The sequence below is a fragment of the Zophobas morio genome, unplaced genomic scaffold (assembly GCF_036711695.1).
Source record: "Zophobas morio isolate AGI-343-1 ecotype UQ-CSIRO unplaced genomic scaffold, CSIRO_AGI_Zmor_V1 ptg000140l, whole genome shotgun sequence".
NCBI classification, from domain to species: Eukaryota; Metazoa; Arthropoda; class Insecta; order Coleoptera; family Tenebrionidae; genus Zophobas; species Zophobas morio.
In genome coordinates, this window is record NW_026972244.1 from 13,942 (window position 1) to 31,929 (window position 17,988).

The 17,988-nt window shown below is 34.8% G+C and overlaps 2 protein-coding genes and 2 long non-coding RNA genes across 5 annotated transcripts; 2 read left to right on the plus strand and 2 right to left on the minus strand.

Moving 5' to 3' along the window:
- The first annotated feature begins 1,898 nt into the window (after positions 1-1,898).
- LOC135145286 (exosome complex component RRP42-like) lies at positions 1,899-3,491 on the plus strand. 2 transcript variants are annotated; one of them, XM_064077407.1, is made up of 11 exons: positions 1,899-1,951; positions 2,006-2,115; positions 2,179-2,245; positions 2,294-2,384; positions 2,476-2,575; positions 2,707-2,777; positions 2,830-2,950; positions 3,004-3,069; positions 3,118-3,207; positions 3,273-3,378; positions 3,443-3,491. In XM_064077407.1, exons 1-11 carry the CDS (start codon positions 1,906-1,908, stop codon positions 3,454-3,456), a joined length of 882 nt encoding a protein of 293 aa, XP_063933477.1. In that variant the 5' UTR covers positions 1,899-1,905; the 3' UTR covers positions 3,457-3,491. The 2 variants fall into 2 exon arrangements, with proteins under 2 accessions (XP_063933477.1, XP_063933478.1); XM_064077408.1 differs by lacking the exon at positions 3,443-3,491 and having other exon boundaries at positions 3,134-3,207; positions 3,273-3,359.
- Positions 3,458-6,252, minus strand: LOC135145285 (WD repeat-containing protein 43-like). Its single transcript, XM_064077406.1, has 13 exons — positions 6,062-6,252; positions 5,877-5,991; positions 5,668-5,782; positions 5,486-5,600; positions 5,227-5,433; positions 5,062-5,179; positions 4,927-4,997; positions 4,582-4,678; positions 4,218-4,524; positions 3,960-4,164; positions 3,795-3,908; positions 3,672-3,741; positions 3,458-3,614 (listed from the first exon to the last, which is right to left on the minus strand). The coding sequence occupies exons 1-13, from the start codon at positions 6,233-6,235 to the stop codon at positions 3,499-3,501; spliced, it is 1,824 nt and encodes a 607-aa protein (XP_063933476.1). The 5' UTR covers positions 6,236-6,252; the 3' UTR covers positions 3,458-3,498.
- A 3,189-nt stretch (positions 6,253-9,441) lies between these two features.
- On the plus strand, positions 9,442-9,920 carry LOC135145288 (uncharacterized). The gene is made up of 3 exons (XR_010283393.1): positions 9,442-9,512; positions 9,586-9,709; positions 9,853-9,920. It is a non-coding gene; the product is annotated as an uncharacterized LOC135145288 (long non-coding RNA).
- Positions 9,921-10,338: 418 nt separating this feature from the next.
- LOC135145280 (uncharacterized) lies at positions 10,339-10,895 on the minus strand. Its single transcript, XR_010283388.1, has 3 exons — positions 10,656-10,895; positions 10,487-10,591; positions 10,339-10,437 (listed from the first exon to the last, which is right to left on the minus strand). It is a non-coding gene; the product is annotated as an uncharacterized LOC135145280 (long non-coding RNA).
- Between the last annotated feature and the right edge of the window lie 7,093 nt (positions 10,896-17,988).

Consider the following 17,988-nt stretch of genomic DNA (forward strand, 5'->3'; position numbering starts at 1 on the left):
GTCTTCGCCACTAGGTAGTCCACTTGCAGCTACCAGAAAAGTCTGTTGTCAATGATGGCTCAAGTATTTCGCTTGCGAAACTCACGGAACCTTAGCGCCAATAAAGGTTAAGGGCGCCAAGACGGGACGCATTTTATAGTAATTAAAAGAGCTATGCTCTTCATCGCACTTATAAAAACTTTCCAATTTACCGCCCCAGTCAGCAAGGGCGTTAAGATAGCGCTGTAGATGCTTGCGTGGCAAGGCGGGAGATTTGGACGATGGGTGAATGGCCGCATAATCGGCGTAGAGGGTGGTTTTTGTGGCTGTGGATTTGATGGCAGGGGCACGTCGCTCATATAAAATTGCAAATAGAAGGGGCAATAGAAGGGAGCCCTGCGGGGCCGATTAGTTACATTTCTTAAAAGGTTTTTATAGGAGCCCAGCTCAACACTGATCTTGAAACGGGGGGATTATTAGGACTGTAACTTTTAGCTCCTTACACTACAGTATTTTGCTTTGTACTCGTTATAATACTTATTGTAGCTTGTCTTATGGAAGTATACCTTGTTGCTTTTTGTGATAAATGAAGCATTGAGTTTAGATAGTTTGGCATTCTTAAAGCGAATAATGGGGAAAATATTTTATAAAATTTGTTATTCATAGCTAAAGAAAAGGTTTACAACTGGAAAGACCTGGTTTTTTTTTTTTTTTAGTTCTGTAATCGGTTATTTAAATTTTTATTTAACTTGTTTTTATGGCTTTATATAACCAAAAAATGGTTTAGCACGTTCTTACATAAAAAAAATCTTTGTTATCAAGTCGAAAAATATTATTACGAAAGGTTCTTTGAAAAATAAGTTGTAAATTACTTTTAAACTCAAAAAAAAACAGTCAAAGGTGGTAGTAATAGCATCCTTTCATTTGCTATAACAGTATTGTTTGTCCTTCTAAGAAGCGGGTTAACGATATATGGGTTAAAACAGGCGCTACTCTTTTAAAAGGTTGTTCAGATGTTTTAATATTTTAATCAAATTAATATTTGACTATTTCAAGGAGTTAATATAAAACGTACTATATGACTTGTTAAATTTGTTTTTTTATAGTCAGCAGTGGCACACAAACCGCCAATATGATACTTTTCTTGAAGAAATTAATTAAATTAAAGATTTAGTATACTACAAACTATTTAGTTACCGAGTAACTACGCCAATGCCTTTAAAAATAAAGTAGTGTTATAAATTTTAACTATATCAACTGGGGATTTTATGATAAAAAAAAGTCGGTTTACGCAAAATAAGAAGGGAATTTTCTTTCAAAGATTTCACTGGGTAATTTAGATGTAACAGAAAAATTGTGAACCATCTTTCGCTGTTCTTTAGCTCTATAATCACTTGTACATCTAAAATTTCTTCTCGCACAAATTGACCCATTTCCAATAAAAGCTTGGTTTCTTCTATAAAGAAAGAAAAGTTACACCCCTCTAATAAGTTATTGGCAAGTCAGTTAAGATGTTTAAAGTTCCTCAAAAAGTTTCATGGTACTTAGATAACTTTTATAAGGAAAAACAGTTTTTTCCACTACAGTAAATTTGAGAAGATCAATTCTTCCTTAATTGCGTAAGATATTTAACTCAGTTAAAAATTTGAAAGCTTTAAAATTTCCAGTTGCTATCTATAGATAAACTAAAGTGACTATAAAGACATCCACTAATTTAACTAGAGTGTCAAACATATTGTCCGCTTCATTCAAGCACTTAACCTTTTACGATTTAAGCCTGCGATATGGTAGTCATGTGGCATGAAGCTATGCGCTTTACCGAAGGACTTGGAATTGTAACTTAGTTTTGCCTGTTCTGTGACTCAAAAACTTATTTTATATAAAAGGGATAATGCTTTTTAGATAGTCACGTTATTTTACTTTAAAATGTTAAACAAACTTTCTTCCTTTGAGAAAGAATTTATTTTAGACGGTAGAATTTATTCTTCGAGATTTCCTTGTTGATACCTCTATTTTTTCGAAAAAGGCGTCCAAAAGGACATCCGTGCAGACGGGAGATCTTGTTTTGATTACCGTCACTTGACCATTGAAACGGGAGTTTTATCAAATACAAGCGGTTCTTCCCGTTTACGTCTCGTATTTATTATATTTTTACAACGTCTAGCGAAAGTAATAAATTATTCTTATCTTTTTAAAAAGGCCGCCACCGACGTTTTAGTCGGCATTAAAGTAGAGTTAGGGCGTCCTCTGCCAGGCCAAGATGAAGGTTTATAATTCTACTGTTTGTTCCCGTCAATATTTCCTTATTTTTCAGGACAAATTTTATTTTCGGTTGAATGTTCTACTAGCGCCTCTCCAGAGTTTCAGGGACGAGGTGGAGATCTTTTAAGCGCTTGTTTAACGAGGTTTCTTCTAAACTTTTTATCATTATAGACTTTCAATTTCTCTATTTTTGTAATAGATTGTTTACTAAACTTTTTCATTCCATTTTTCAAGATGTTTAGAAAGAATGATTGCTAACAAAAAGGCCATCGATATGAATAAGCTTATTATTATCCCCGAAAAACAGTGTTGGATTATTTACGTTGACACAATGGTTTCGTATCGTTTGACTATGTATAAGCAATAGTTGTTATTGTGTATAATAACGGGCACTTCTTCTCGCTTATAACTAAAATGTATAAGAGATATAATCAGCTTATTAAAAATTACCTTCCCTTCTCAAAGATTTTAGTTAACGGCGGAAACGTCCTTGATGCCATATCGCTCGCTATTAGGGCTGCTCTGTTGGATGTAAAGTAATGGTTTTATTTCATATATAATTATGTTTTATGATCATTTCTGTTAAAGAATCCCTGAAATTTCTGTCGTTGAGGATGGCGATAACTACGAACTCGAGATCTCTGACAATCCTCAAGCATGCCAAACTTTGGATCTTGGAAGTTGGCCTGTTCTCGTGACTCTTAGCGAGGTTCTTAAATTCTAACTTCTTTTTACGTGGTATTTAAGGCAAACTATAAATAGATCGGAAGTAAGTTTATCGTCGACGCCAGTATAGAGGAGGAGTGCTGCACGGTGGGTCGCGTGACGGTAAAATTTTACGTATATTTTAAAGGGAAACATTTATCTTGTGATAAGTTCGGTGTTAACAAAGATGGAAGTATCATGTGTACGCAAAAGGCTGGAAAAGGCACTGTTGATCCGACCATCTTGCCAGAAATGTTAAAGGTACTGCTAACACTTTCACAGTTTGGCTTGATATATCGTGACTTTCCTGCACCATTTAAAAAAAGATCGCTCTGTCCTTCGGAAAGGAGTTAATAACAAATTTAGACGAAAAAGTCAAGCTGCAGAGGGAGCTAGAGGAGCGCGGTGGATACCAAAAGCTCGGTTTCCTGGGTTGTTACAGCTGCGAGACTGCCTTAACTAATCTGATCTCTAATATAAAAATATTTTTTAACAGGATCCGCTTACTAACAGCCTCACCGCAACCCTCTAAAATAAAAGTTTCATAACTCACTAGGCATCTTTATTATCGGGCCCGTCCCCGTCGCTGGCCGTGGTGCTTTCCTGCTCGTCTTCTCCGTATTGAACCGTGTCCACGGCCGCATCGCTCTCACCAGAACTGTCCGTATCTGTGCATGTGCACGTAAGCTTGTTGCCTTCCTCCCGCACCGGCCAAGGCAGTTTACCTTCTTCCTGTTGCACGTGGCTGGGAGTCGTCAAATGGTCGTTCTCGCCAGGCGTGCCGCGGGTGTTGATCTGACCCGGTGTGTGTCAAGCCGTTTAAACCAGTAAATAAAGGAGGTGGATACTTGGGAAAGAAGAAGGTCCAGTCTCCCGTTGAGCTTCAACAGTTTTTTGAACACCGAAAGCCGAGCATCCACGAGGCGATGCAACCCGCCCAGACTCTCCAGAAGTTTAGGCACCTGGCCGCAGCAATAAAGTCACGCGGAAAAGGCAACAGCAGAGTCGCGTACAGTCATCAAGTAGGACATGTGGAAAAGCATGACTGCGCGGATCCACGGGATAAGCTCAAGCCCCCGATTCGGTTTCGCTTGAAACTCATTAACAAGATGACTTAAAAAGGGGATCACGTGGGCGTTCGGAAGGCGTGCGACGGTATTGGCGATAATGGACGTATTATGGTTCGATAAAACGTCTCCCATTTGCTGGCGGTCGCCGCTGTTGACCAGTGTGAAGCCAGTGGCCATTAGGCGTGCAGCAAGACAAGGCACCTCTTCAATGCTTGCACTAGGAGTCTGCCCAACGAGTCCGCAGTCGGAGGGTTCGGATCAATGGCGTAAGGAACCGAACTGTCCCCTTCACTTTTCTTTAGCCGCTCGAAAATGGGAATCTCCTGTTCACAGCACCCTTCGCTCTCGACACCCGCAGGAAGAGGAGTCTCATCCATCAGTTCCTCGCACGTCACCTTGTCCCCGGGCGTTTGCAAGTCGAGAGGGCCAAGAATCATTGGTGATTGCGGCGCGCGGGGGGACTTTTCCCGCAGTTTCCCTTCAATATAAACCTCCAAGTTTCTTTCCTCTGTAAGCAGCATGCTTAAGTTTATGAAAGAAAGCAGCTCTCAAAACTCTGGCGTGCCTGTAATGGTTACATGCTCCCTCCACTCACCACTGCCGGAGACGCAGCTTTCTAAGACAAATAGAGGCTTCAAGCTCGAGCCATACGCAATGAGGACCTGTAAAATATCAATGAACTAGTATCCCACGCACTCAATAGTGTTACAAGGAGGAAAATAAAGTTCCTGTACTGTAACAAAAACCCGTGACTTACGTTCTTCTTCAAAAATAAAATATAAAGCTCTACAGTCAATAACAAATTTCAAAATTTAATAATATAAAGACTAAAATCAAATCCTCGTTACTAAATGTGAAAGCTCCTATCAATTGGCGAGTTAGTTTTATTATAAGTACGTATAAAAGTTACTTCTTGTATCTCAGAGTTCCTGGTAAACTTAGCACTCAATAGCGGTAAACACTTTCCGTTGTTCGCTACTACTAAAGTCAAAAGGTAATCTCAACGCGCATTTATTAAGCAAAGGCTCAAGTGGTATAAATAAACTGTTAATAGTGCAGTTTGGGCTCAAAGAGTTCTTAGGTGTCGAGTCCTTGTGTAGCAATGAGTAGGGAATATTCCACACTTGAAGATTCTCACATGTCACAATCAACGTAACACAAAACTACAAAAAAAATTAGATTAACAACCGTAAAAGAAGTAAAATTATGCCTCGCCAGATCCAGAAGAGCATAAATCCATCCACAAAGCAGAAGAGGCTGCAGAGAGTACAGCCACCGAGTTAACGGTGTCCTGCTGGGAAGGGCCCTCCAGGGGCCAAACATATACAAAACGGTCCTCTTCTGCTAATGTTAAAAAAAATTCTCCATTTGGCGAAAGTAGTAGTTGCTTAATAAAATTTTCGTGGCCGCTGTATTTCTATTAATATTAAAACTTTATTAAAAAAAAAATTCAGCTAATTTAATCAAACTTTAAGGATTTTTTTTTTAACGACATCCCAATTTTTAATAGTACGCCCCGCAGAGAGAAAACAATGCTTATTACAAAAAAGAGAATGTAAAGGCTGAGTGTCTCCGATCCAACTCCTGAAAATATACAAAAGGTCATACGATTTAACCAAAACTTAACACAATATCAAGAGACTAAGAGTACCTCAGAGGTTGCTCAGTGGAGATACACCACTCAATAATATATCTATCTGATGAGCACGAGTACAATTTAGCATTGCTTTCACCGAAAACCAAAGAGTTGACAGCATCTTTATGACCTGAAAAAAATCAAAATCATAAAGCGTGGGTATTCATAAATTAGCTAAGTGAAAAAAAACAATAAACTTAAACATTACATGAATGAATATAAACCTTTTAGTTGTTTATAAATTTCCCCCTTCTTAACGTCAAATACATAAATATTGCCCAAACGAGACCCCAAAGCAACTAGAAAGATTTGTAGTATGCCATTATCTTTCTCTGGGCTCTACTTTTATATAAAAGGGTGTGAAAGATAAAAACAATATATTAACGAAATAACATATTAAGTAACACACAAGGCAATTAGACCAAGAAATTGAGAAGAAGCCATCAGCCAAATTAGACTTGAAGGTAAAGTTAACTTTTAAGTTACCCCCCTCTGTAAGGCTCTCCCAAACTCTTAACCTTCCATCAGCTGTTGCAACTGCATAAAAGCCTAAGAAAGCATCATAAGATTGAATGATTGCCATCACTTAAAGTCATCAGTAGAACAGCACACGAATAAAATTAGGATATTATGTTATTAACTGTAAACGATCACATGCACTAAGGTCGTGTCATGTGGAAGTCAACTTTGTCTAATACTAACGATAACTATATCACGCGAAGTTAGCGGGGGGCCTTCAAGGTCAATGAGGTGTGGAAAGTGCACGCGTCTTGCTACTTTACACGTAACTTGCCACTCGAACTTTCCTTGCTTTGAGAATTATTGTTATATAATTTAATTTTAAATTGGATTGTGCTTGAATTCTTGTTAAATAACTTTAGTTTAGATAAGAAAGGAGGGTGAAGGCACCTCGTCAACTTAAAACTTTCTTTCGGCAATTTTTCTGACGTAATATTAGTTTTACTTGCTAGAAATTATTTAGCATTTAAGTTAAAAAAAAGAAATTTTTATGTAGTTTTTCTGTAAAATTAGTTTATAAATTAATTGGCCTCGAACCATTTAACGAGGCGTATATCTGTTAATTGATACTCTATAATAAGTTAATGTCTTAATAGTCAAGCAAAATTTATCTTTTTTTTTTTGCTAACTCGTTTATAAACTGTACACAACGCTTTTTTAATTTTTGTGAAAGACTATCATGTCGAGGTATAAGAACATTTAAGGAAAATCGATGCAGTAATGTAAATTCTTTATATGATAGTAGGCAATTTATGAAAAGGCTCTCTTTCTCTGTAACCCCACTTTATAAAAAAAAAAATTAAGTGTATTTCTTTTAAAAAGTTTATAATTAGTATCAAACGGGGGTGACAGCTAAAATTTCGTACCTTATCCCATACTAATTATTTACGTTGTCGAAGTCGCTCACTTTTACTGCGGGAGAAGGCGTTTGGGGTTTTTTTACATGAAGGAAAGCGAGGTGCTATATAGCATTAAAAAATGCACTGCACCACGACAACATAAAATGGTTAAAAAAAAAATTTCGACAGAAAGATCTTGAAAAGGTCGCACACACGCAGTTCAACAGTTAAACTATTAACGCACCAAATTGTACCAGTTTTCATTATTGATAACAAATGTTACGCATCCCTGATTTTAAAAGTGGATAACCCTCAAAATTCAAGGCGAGCATGAGACAACGCAATTTTTACAGAATGGAATGTTCGGTTGAAAATTGGGTTTTACAGCAAACTGAATTCCTTTATCGTACTTGGTTAAGCTAGATGATCAAAGATTTTTATGTGAAGAGTATCATTACCTTAAAGATTTATGTACGCCCCTATAACAAACTTGTTAAACCCAACTGTATGACTTCCTCTATTAAAAATGATAATAATATCGGTATACTTTTCAACAATGTTTTGTAAGGACGTATTTAAAATATAGTTTAAAATTTTAGAAAAGCTAAAACGTAGACCTTAATACACCACTAGTGAAGAAATTGTAGCATTCAATATAACTCATAAAAAAGTTATTTTTGCCCTTTTTGTATTCTTTAAAATGAGGGCTGAGCTTTAAATCCCTTATTATGTAAACACTTAGCAAAAGTTCATTAAACTTTTCTACTTTGGCGTGAAGTGCTGGACGGTTCTTTAGTTGGTGGTGACCAGAATTTTAAACTACCTAATATGTTGGCCCTTAATTTTTTAGGGGTGATGCTTATTTGTTAGTAATTCTTACTATTTACAATTACCTTAAAAAATGCGGTCTACATTTAACTATTTTAACTGCTTCACCCCTAGTTACTCATTAGATTAAGTTTAAATCGCTATTATTTCCAATTACACTAGTTAATACGCGTGAGTGTGATTAGCGTAGTTCCTTGTTTGATATATATTTAAGATCTTGTTATAGATATAGTATACTCACTAATTCTGTACAAAGTATATGTGGGTAAGGCTTTAATGCACTTTATAATGGTTTTTATATGTAAATTCTTGTGAAGTTAAGCATTCTTAATATACCATGGGAAGTTAGTATAATAGTAATAGCTTATTTTAATACTTTTGTACTCGCTTGAGGAGTTGAGTTAAGAAGTAGGCCATGGAGAGAAGCATAGGTTAACATTGGACAAAGTATTGTTTATATTGTTACCTTTTTTATTTATAATTATACTTTCAAATAAGGCAAGTATGTAGAGGCGCAGTATGCCATTTCGCTTTGCATCGTATGTAATCGGTGTTTTGTCCATGTAAGTTTGTTGTTTATTCCTCAGAATACCAAGGAAGCTTCGCACATGTAACAACAATTTATTATGGAGTTTTTTTCGTTTAGAGATAATAGACACTTGGTCTACTCTACGTTAATTTTTAACTTTACCTTTCGTACTACCCGTAGATATTGACCGGCTTGCGCAAAGCAGTAGAGATTTAGAAAGGGAAATGAGAGCCATAGAATCCGCAAAGAGTGAGTGCTATACTTATGTCTTGGTCGGAAGGACTGCCTATATATATATATAGTGCGGGAGGCGACAAGGATCCTTGTAACATACTTTATCCTTTTCATGTACTCTAGATGAGGAATCGTTGCATTGAACCGTAAAATTTCTATTTTTGAAGAAACTTTCAATGACCTTAATTAAAAGCCAGATAGCAGTACAAAAAAGAGACAGAGCGCATTCACGCGGTCGCCTTCAAAGTTGAGTAGAACTTAGTACCTAATAGGAGCCCGGGTATTGAGTTTGTCATAAGCCTTTTGAAGCGCATAAAGGCCTTGAACATGCCTGCTCCCGCCCCGATCGAACAGAGATGGTCAGTGTAGCTCAAGTATGATGAGTTCGGCATATTCCACTCTTTAATAAGCGATGTATCCCCGTCAATCGGAATATTCATGTATCTTCCGGCCGGTAGAGACCTATACACGCTGAACGCGCACTGGAACATAAAAGAACTTTTGACTAGGTTTACACCAAGATACTGCGCGAAGCGGGCCGTAGATACTCCGCAGCTCAGAGCCCACTGGGCAAAGCTCGATCTTCCTGTTCCCGAGGGCAATGAACTAAGCGAACTGCGGGCTGAGCTAAGGAGCAGTATCCTCCAAAACTTTACAAAACCCGCCACCGGCTGTTGGCCCGAACAGCATCTCACCAACCAGTGGGCGAACTTTTTAATTCCACAGAACGAGTAAAGCCTTGAGACGAGCTTTTTTGCCAATAAAAGGAGACGGGTGGCGTGTATGGAAAGCTCCGGATGCCATGTATCATTAAAGTTTTTTTTAAGTTGAAACCTTTGGTAACTTCTTCAACTATACGTAGTATTTGTAGTGTCGTAAAATGTTTTTCCTAAAGCCACAGTGCCCGGGCGGTAATACTTTTTTCTGAAGTGCAAATCCTTTTATTTCTAAGCAAATTGCCTTTTTTTAAAATTTTTACTAAAGAGATGATATTCACGGATTTCAAGTGATAAAGGAGTACTGAAAAAGCATTATCAAAAGGGCGTTTTCAAATTATTAAAAAAAGAACACAAAGTTAGTCCACACCAGCCGAGGCCTTTTCAATAGTGTAAGGCTTTGTTTGCTATGTTATCCTAACTTTACTGGTATTCAGATCTTTTATAAGGCCTTCTACTTCTTTTAAAAAATACTGAACTCAAGGGATTACATCCCTCTGTACTTATAAACTCTTCTACATTCTAACATTTTTAGGTCTTCTTCGGTTCCTGCGAGTGTAGTTTGAACAATTCAGCCTGATACTTTGTAAACAAAGTTGCTTTTCTTTACCTCCTTAACTCTTCGTATAATCTCTAGCTGGAAAGCTGCTAAGGAATAATTTTTTAAAAAATTTAATATAAAAGAGTCACATAGCTAAGTGTGTTTTTTCAAATATTGACTAAAAGTCTCTAGCGCCTTGGCAGGACTTCAACTTAAATTATAAATGTATATGCGGTTGTAAACTAGGGGTTAAAGATTCTTTTTAGATTAGAAGAAAATAACAAAGTTGAATGTATAAACATTTATTATAATTTTTCCTCAAGAAATTTTTTTCTTTTACTTCACGATTCAAGAAGAGCAACAAAATAAGCCAAAAAAGCAGGACAGATAATAGAAAGAGAGTATCTGACCTAAAAGTAAAAGGCAGCTAAAAATATATATATATAAGATAATCATATTAATACTTACCGTAATAATTACGCCTCGAAACAAAAAATAAAAAAATATCAAAGAGCACGTAAAGAACAACGAGCTATTAAACATGTGAGTAAGAATTTGCGGATCCAAAGAGGTGCATTTCTAAAATAAATACCTTTATAACTAGTTATAAAAATGCATAATTTTTTACTTCAAAATCGCGAGTAACTTTCCCGTTTGAGGTGTGTAAGGTTACTTTACGGTATTTTAATAGTTTATTTTTTAACTTTAAGGCGCCCAATTCGTTGGCTTTATACTTCATAGTAAAGAAAGAAGTTATCATATATATGGTATGTACTTAAAGAATTTTTTTTAAATACCAGAATAAATATACTAGCCAAAGTGGCCGAAAACACAAAAAGACTGGTCATCCTGAACTCAGAAAGAGAGAACTTTAGTCGACTGACTGAACAGTGGAGAAAGAGTTGTAATAACACCGCGACCGCGGCAGCTACTAGATTCACTGTATAAATATTCATCGACTGCATTACAGAGACAAAGAGGTTTCTTTAAAATAAATAATTACTCATTCCGCCCAGCTATAAACTCGGGTCGTTTGCGGTTATACCTAGGGAAAAACTGCGAATAATGATACGAACCCTGGTATTCTTTATCGGCCCCTAGTTTTAGTAGGTGGTTGACCTCAGCTCATTTCAAAAAGTATAATTTTTAGGTGTTAATGGAGCTTTCTTCGTGGTAGGGTCATATTAATATATTAGTAACGCCTTGGACAATTTGTTATTCCTAGAATGGCACTACGGAGGGTAGCGGATATAAAAGCGTAGATGTGGAAGTATACCCAGGGTAGGAATAAATGTAGAAATAAATTTATTAGTCAAGTTATATATATAAACATAGTTTGGCTGCCGCTCTATGTACAACACGTTCCACGCAGGAAAGGAAGAGCAGAAAAAATTAATCTCCTGCTACGGGGTTGAGTCTATCTCTTATGTCCTGGGCCTGCTAATTAATGGACACACGTGGCTAACAAATTCGTTAAAACGTTTATCTTAAAAAGGTTGTAGGGCTGTGAAGTCGAAAAGATCATTCTAACTCTTTACAGATCTTAAAGCTTCCTGAGCACTTTAGTAAAGCTATAATACTTGTACTCTTAGCAGTTGAAAGAGTCACCAGGGATTACTTTTAAAAATGGTAGACTATATAATAGTTACGTACCTAATACCACCAATTAAGACCTGTCTGATAAATAGAAAATTTAGGGTTAAGTTGGAAACCCTAACCTCTAATTCGTCTCACTTTTAGCCGGTGTCCACAAGGCTCCTTCTCGCTTCCTCTGTTATTTTCTATCTTCACTTTTGTCATACCTACAGTCAACAATGCTCCCCTTGTCTAATGTGCTGGTTTGCTATAAAAAGGAACCTCCTTGAAAACTGGTTCACATGTTAATAATTTAAGCTTAATTCCGCAAAATACAAGATCTTACTGATCTCGCTTGTAAGGAAACATTGCCCAGTAAGCAACTTAGGGTTATTTAATAACAATTTTCTCTGATGCGCGCAGGCTAAGTACCTTGGAGTGATTGTTGATGTATAAGATTTCACTTAAACATTTTAACTAAAAAATTTAGAACCATTAGGTTTTATACCTTCCAATATGCAAAAAAAGCAAATTGAAGCTCAATTACAAACTGCTTTCGTATAAGTGCATCTTAAAGCGTATACTCCCAAACGCGTCTTCAGCTTATGGCTACTCTTCAATGAGACGTAGTTTACGCAAAATAAATTTTCCGACTGTGTACCTACGGAGGTGGTTAATAAGAAATTTTTATCTGCCCACCAAGACTGTAAGCTTCATCGCAGGAAATTGCTTAGAACGGACCATTATCCGCCCCAACTAATTACTCTTTACGATATAGTAATCACAATTCCTTATGGTGTATCAAATTCAGAAGTAAGCACCTGTTGGACTTATTCATATTACGCTGACAAACTGGATACTTATATTGATAATCTCTCCTTTACCACTACTTCTACTATAACTAATAGGAATGATAGTAATAATGATATAGTAGTAATGGTAATGATGATAACAAAAATAATTATTATTATGAAAATAATAACAATTTTTAATAATATAAATAACATCCTCTACTCTAAAGGAAATTTGGATTAAGGAGTAAAAAGGGCGTAATTTTAAACTGTAGCGCCAACTTCATGTATAAATAAATAAATTAGACTTAGGAATTCACGAGGACTAGGTTAATAAGCAACGAGTGCAAATTTAATCTTAGGTTTAAATGGATAAATACATTCTCTCGAGGTTTTGCTAATTATACTTTTAATATCGTCTAATTTATATTGTAAAGGTCATTTAACTTTAAAATTCGTAAATGACTTTTTATAATGATTACTCTCAAATTAAGAATTTCATAGACAGGCTTTTGTTATTTTTGAAAGCCTTGTCACATTGAGTAGGGCGAGGTTGACCACCTCGCGTTATGAGCTTAATTTGCCCGTTTGTTGACTATAAGGGTTATTGAACTTAGCATGATTCCAAAATAACTAGAGACGACAAGCCATCACAACAAAAAATCAAATGTTTTCTTGTTTTCTTGTACCCTACTCTTTGGTGTGGCCTCCGTACAGTGAATATCTTATGCATGTTTTCAAATCGAGCATTTAAATGTGAAAGCAAATAAAGCCGGACAACTGAAAAATAAGTATATTTTGACATTTTACAAGTGATATTTTTCCTAGTCCCAGTAATTGCAGGGTACATTTAACGCATTTGTATTTTAAAATAACTAGTTTGTAAATTACATTCTATTAATGCATTTTTATTTATATTGTATTTAATAAATAATTTTATAAATTAAAAGCAACTAAACTACATATATAACTCTTAATTATATGTAGTTTCGCTCTTCTAGAATTTATAAGTTACTCGACTTAACTTTTTGAATTAAAACCGTAATGGGTTATTTTACCTCATTGTTAAATAAAGTTTTGGTAGCGACAAAAAAAATTGTTGTATTCCTATTTATGGAGTTCCCTCGGCCCGTAGTTTTAAAGTTAAACAGTAGAGCCATATAACTAGGATAATATCTATAGAAGAAAAAAATTTGATTATTACTTGCTTTACACACGCACCCAAGAACAGCTTGAGGCGAGTTGGCTAACTAAAAGAAACGCCTTACAAATATAGATAGTATTGCGCTCTTATAAACTTAACTAGCACTTTTGATTGGCTACTTTACTCAAAATTTATAAAGAGCTTTAACCAAAATAAATAGAAGAGGACATTGGTGGTGACAAAAACTTATATGTTACAATGAATAGGCAGATACAGTAAATGCTTTCCTTTAAAGTAAATCCAAATAAACAATTACAAAATTTTACAAAAAATACATAGTGCTTGTGTCATTAGCATGATGCACCACAAGCGTGGTAAACATTGTAGTCTACCAGCGCTATCGACTGCACGTTAAAAGCTTAAATTAAAAGAACACCGTCAACATTAAAAATGGAAAAATGTATATTTAACTAACCAATTTTTTTTGGGTATTTAATAAGTTGCAAAAGAGGTCCTCAACGTGGATTTTGTAAAAAATACTATTGCGAATGAGTTTTAATATTTAAAAAGCTTTAAAATCTTCACTAAGTATTGACTAAATATTGCTTATTTTTTTTGTTCAAAGTTTATTTATTCTAATAAACAACCCTAGGGGCATCCCCTCTGGCGGAAACTCATACGTGGCGCATTAAATTAGTTAAACCATCTTAACCGCTCTCTTTTAAATGGTGGATGTACGTCTTACCCCAATTATTCCTTCCAGTATAATTAATGCCAGCAAATTAATGGGTTGTCTTTCTTAATTTTTGTAGGGGAATAACGCGTATATCGAAAAGTTATGTCAATTAATATTATTTAACGAAAAATTAGGAGAACCCCCATATTTTTTAAAAACAAATTAGCATTATATAAAGGGAATATCAAGGCTTGACTGTTGTAGTAACTTGTATATGAGTTTAGGGAGACTTATTTTTTTGTTCTCCCAGTTAAATTAGTTTTTAAATTACTATTAATACCAATAGCACAACGAGAGCATGTCTTATTTTAGGGCACTTGGCGTGGTCCTTTTTTCGTATATAAGTGAATATATGACTAGAGGTTAACATCTTATACATCCTGTTAAAGGTACTTCTGCAAAACCTTTAACGCACTCTTTCATGGTTTTAATCCATATTTTTTTCGGTTTTTTGTTCATAATTTCTTCATAGTATATTGTCTCTGAACATCAATGAAAGTTTGCGTCATCTACCAAAAAAGGTTTAATAGGTGCTTTTGTACGTTCAAAAGTTAGTGGGCTCTAAGCTCTCATTACGTTACTAAGCGATGTATACTCCTACGGACGGCCACTCAAAGCCTCTTAAAAAGATAAATCAGATTAAGCGGTTTAAGAACTTTGTAGAAAGCGAGAGCATGAAAATGCTACAGAATTATTGAAATCAATGGTTTATAATTAAAAAAAAAGTTATCTTTCTATATTATGAAAGGTAGCTACACTATTTAATATGAAAATAACAAAACATTATTAATCTTAACTTTTTTATCAATTAATCTACAATCAAATCTAACATTGATATTAATAGAGGTTTAATACAAAGTTTTTAACATTGCACTATTTACAATTCAGTATTAAAATTTTTGTCGAATGATTTTTTGGGAATATATGCACTGCTTTCAACTGAAACCCACTTATTATGTGATGAAGAAAAATTATAAGCAGAGATGATTTAGCTTTTACGTACAAGTAATAACAAGGCTAAACGAAATAATAGAGATGACATAAAAAAATTCAAAAATAATAAATTTTTATATTAGCCAACTATAGTAATTGCACGATGCATATTGTGTATATTTTTTCAAAATTTTATTTAATTAATTTTTTTTATAAACACCTTCTAATATAAAGGTCGGATAAACTGAAATTTAAAAATTGGAAATAAATATATACTTACAAAATCGACAAAACCAGTTTAAATGCATTTTTTGTTTTTAAATATTTTATGAAAATAACGTTTAATAAGAATTTTTACTTTATAACATAACGTTCTTCCTTATTTGAAACATATTGAAGAGTGTAATATAAACTAATCGAATCCACTCTTTTTACTAAAGACAATGAAAATCTTAATGAACAGTATCATTGTTTTGTCTACTAAACTGGAAGTCCCCTACTTACCTCAGAAATTATGCGCGATAAGCTTTTGAAGCGAAGAACGACGTTAATATTTATTTACTTAATAATTATATTTACACAGTTAATGACTAACCATTAGTTCATTACGTCTCGCCTCTCTTTACCCTAAAAGCATTTATTTCGAGTTTCTTCCTACAATACTATTTTGTAATTGGTTATTCTTTAAAAAGATGCACCTTTCACTTTTGAGTTTTTTAAAAATATTTTGCCGTATATGGCGACAACATATTTATGTTCTCGTTCAGTAAGAAGTTAAACATTTTGACAAGTGTGATGGATAAAGTTGGTAGGTTACAAATGCTATATATATAAGCAAGGGATATATGGTAAGTTAAATTTAAAAATATAAATTTTGGCCAGAATACAATAAGAGACAGTCACAATCCCATACATATGCAGAAAGAAAATTTGGAAGATTTTAAAGAGGTAAATCAAGAAAGAATTAGTTCTAGTAGCTTGGTAGAGTCTATAATTTACGACTCTAACAATAAAAATGTTCACTCAACAAACGGATTTAATTATTCTAGTAAACTGGAAGTAATCAGCCCTGTGATTACTGAAGCAGAAAAGCGAGTATCTTTTTGGAATTCGTGTCTTGGTTTTAAAGCGAAAAACAGAAAAGGGAATAAAAAACCTAAGTATATTCTTCCAATTAAGTCATTAACAAAAGAAGATATAAGAGAGAACAAAAAAGATAAAGAGTTAAATCAGCAATTTGAAGGCGAAAAGCTATACAATAGTAAACGAGCCTTTTTAAAAAGAGTAAAGTTACTTAAAACTCTTGGTGAGGGAACTTTTGGAAAAGTAAAATTAGGGAAAGACAGTAGATCACAAAAAAAAGTATTTTACTCAGAGGTAGTACTACTATCTAATTTGATATCTCTTTTAGGTTGCTGTAAAATTTATTAAGAAAGAAAAGGTTCACGGCGGAAAACAATGGGAAAGAATTGATAGAGAAATTTCTATCTTAAAACTTTTAGACCACCCAAATATTGTTAAAGTTTGTAATGATAATTATATTGATTCTATTTGTTAAATGGATTATAAAAAGCTTTACCAAATTTTGGAATCCAAAAGTGAAATCGTACTGATAATGGAATACGTTCCTGTAAATATTTAATCTGTAATTTATTGCTCACTTAAACAAGATAACTAATTTCTTTTAATTTTCTAATTAACTCTGAGAGGGAGGCGAACTTTTCGATTACATAGTTGAACGTAAATTTCTTAAAGAGTGCGAAGCACGAAGAATATTTCGACAGATCATTGCTGCTGTAGACTACTGTCACATAGTATTACTACTGAGAATAATAGGAAAGTTAAATGTATTTTTGATGAGAATTTTATTGTACACAGAGATTTAAAGCCAGAAAACCTCTTGTTGGACGAGAATCTGAATATCAAGCTCATTGACTTTGGGTTTTCAGACCGGTTCCACCCGTATTTATTACACACCACTTTTTGTGGGAGCCCTTTTTATGCTGCCCCCGAAATGGTATCAGGCATCGAATACTGCGGCCCCGAAGTGGATTTATGGAGTATAGGTACGCCTTATCTGCACAGGAAAAGCTTTATCTTACTATAACTTAGGTGTAATACTATATACGTTACTTTGCGGATGTTTACCTTTTGACGGTTACGACATGAAGATGCTATATACTGGAATCACTTCTGGAATTTTTAGCGAGCCAATGCACGTTTCCTCTGGTTATATTAGTTTACAGCATTAAAAGGTTTGAAAAAAAAAGTGTAAATAATTTAATTAATGTTTAGAAGGGCGTGACTTGATCCACAGGCTCCTTACCACCGACTCTAAACACCGCGCTACTATGGACGAAGTGCGGAAACACATCTGGGTAAACCAGGACTACGAAAGTTTACCTAGAAGATACCTTCCTGAGGTGATACCATGCATAGAAAAGGATGAGGAAGTATCAAAGACAGTCCTTGAAAAAATGAAAAATTTCGGTTATGTTGAAGAGAAGATAAAAACCGCTCTTAAAAGTAACGGAGAAAAATGGACCTTTTTAAAAATGATATACCATGCTATTTTAGAAAGAGAAAAGGAAAAGCTTTCAAGTGGTAAATCAGGCTTGAGGAATGTACAGCGACAACTTTTCAAAAGAAGCGGAAAATGTATTTATGTCACCATAGGGATTTAGTGTATTATAAGGGGTACCAAATATTCAATACGGGACTGCCGAGGAAGAACTTATAGTATTTGGCGATAGTAGTTTAATAAAAACAAACAACTTTACGTTTGGCTGCAGGCAACCCCAAAAAAATTATTTTTCTACGTAGTCGTTTTATTTCAGCTTAAATTAACTTCATGCGATATTGTTAATGACCCAATGATGGGCGTATAAAACGCTATAAGCGTGGAGGGTTAGTTACGAATACATCTCCTCTAAGAGCTTGCTTAACGCCCT

What these genes read in the sequence shown, in the direction of transcription:
- LOC135145286 (XM_064077407.1), top strand. Translation starts at nt 1,906, where the DNA reads ATGTTAAACAAACTTTCTTCCTTTGAGAAAGAATTTATTTTAGACG. An exon ending in GAAAGAATTTATTTTAGACG is followed by an intron (nt 1,952 to 2,005) that starts GTAGAATTTATT and finishes TTTTCGAAAAAG; the next exon opens with GCGTCCAAAAGGACATCCGT. An exon ending in GCTGCTCTGTTGGATGTAAA is followed by an intron (nt 2,778 to 2,829) that starts GTAATGGTTTTA and finishes TTTCTGTTAAAG; the next exon opens with AATCCCTGAAATTTCTGTCG.
- LOC135145285 (XM_064077406.1), bottom strand. Translation starts at nt 6,235, where the DNA reads ATGGCAATCATTCAATCTTATGATGCTTTCTTAGGCTTTTATGCAGTT. An exon ending in ACATGTCCTACTTGATGACT is followed by an intron (nt 3,909 to 3,959) that starts GTACGCGACTCT and finishes TGCTGCGGCCAG; the next exon opens with GTGCCTAAACTTCTGGAGAG. An exon ending in CCACGTGCAACAGGAAGAAG is followed by an intron (nt 3,615 to 3,671) that starts GTAAACTGCCTT and finishes GCACATGCACAG; the next exon opens with ATACGGACAGTTCTGGTGAG.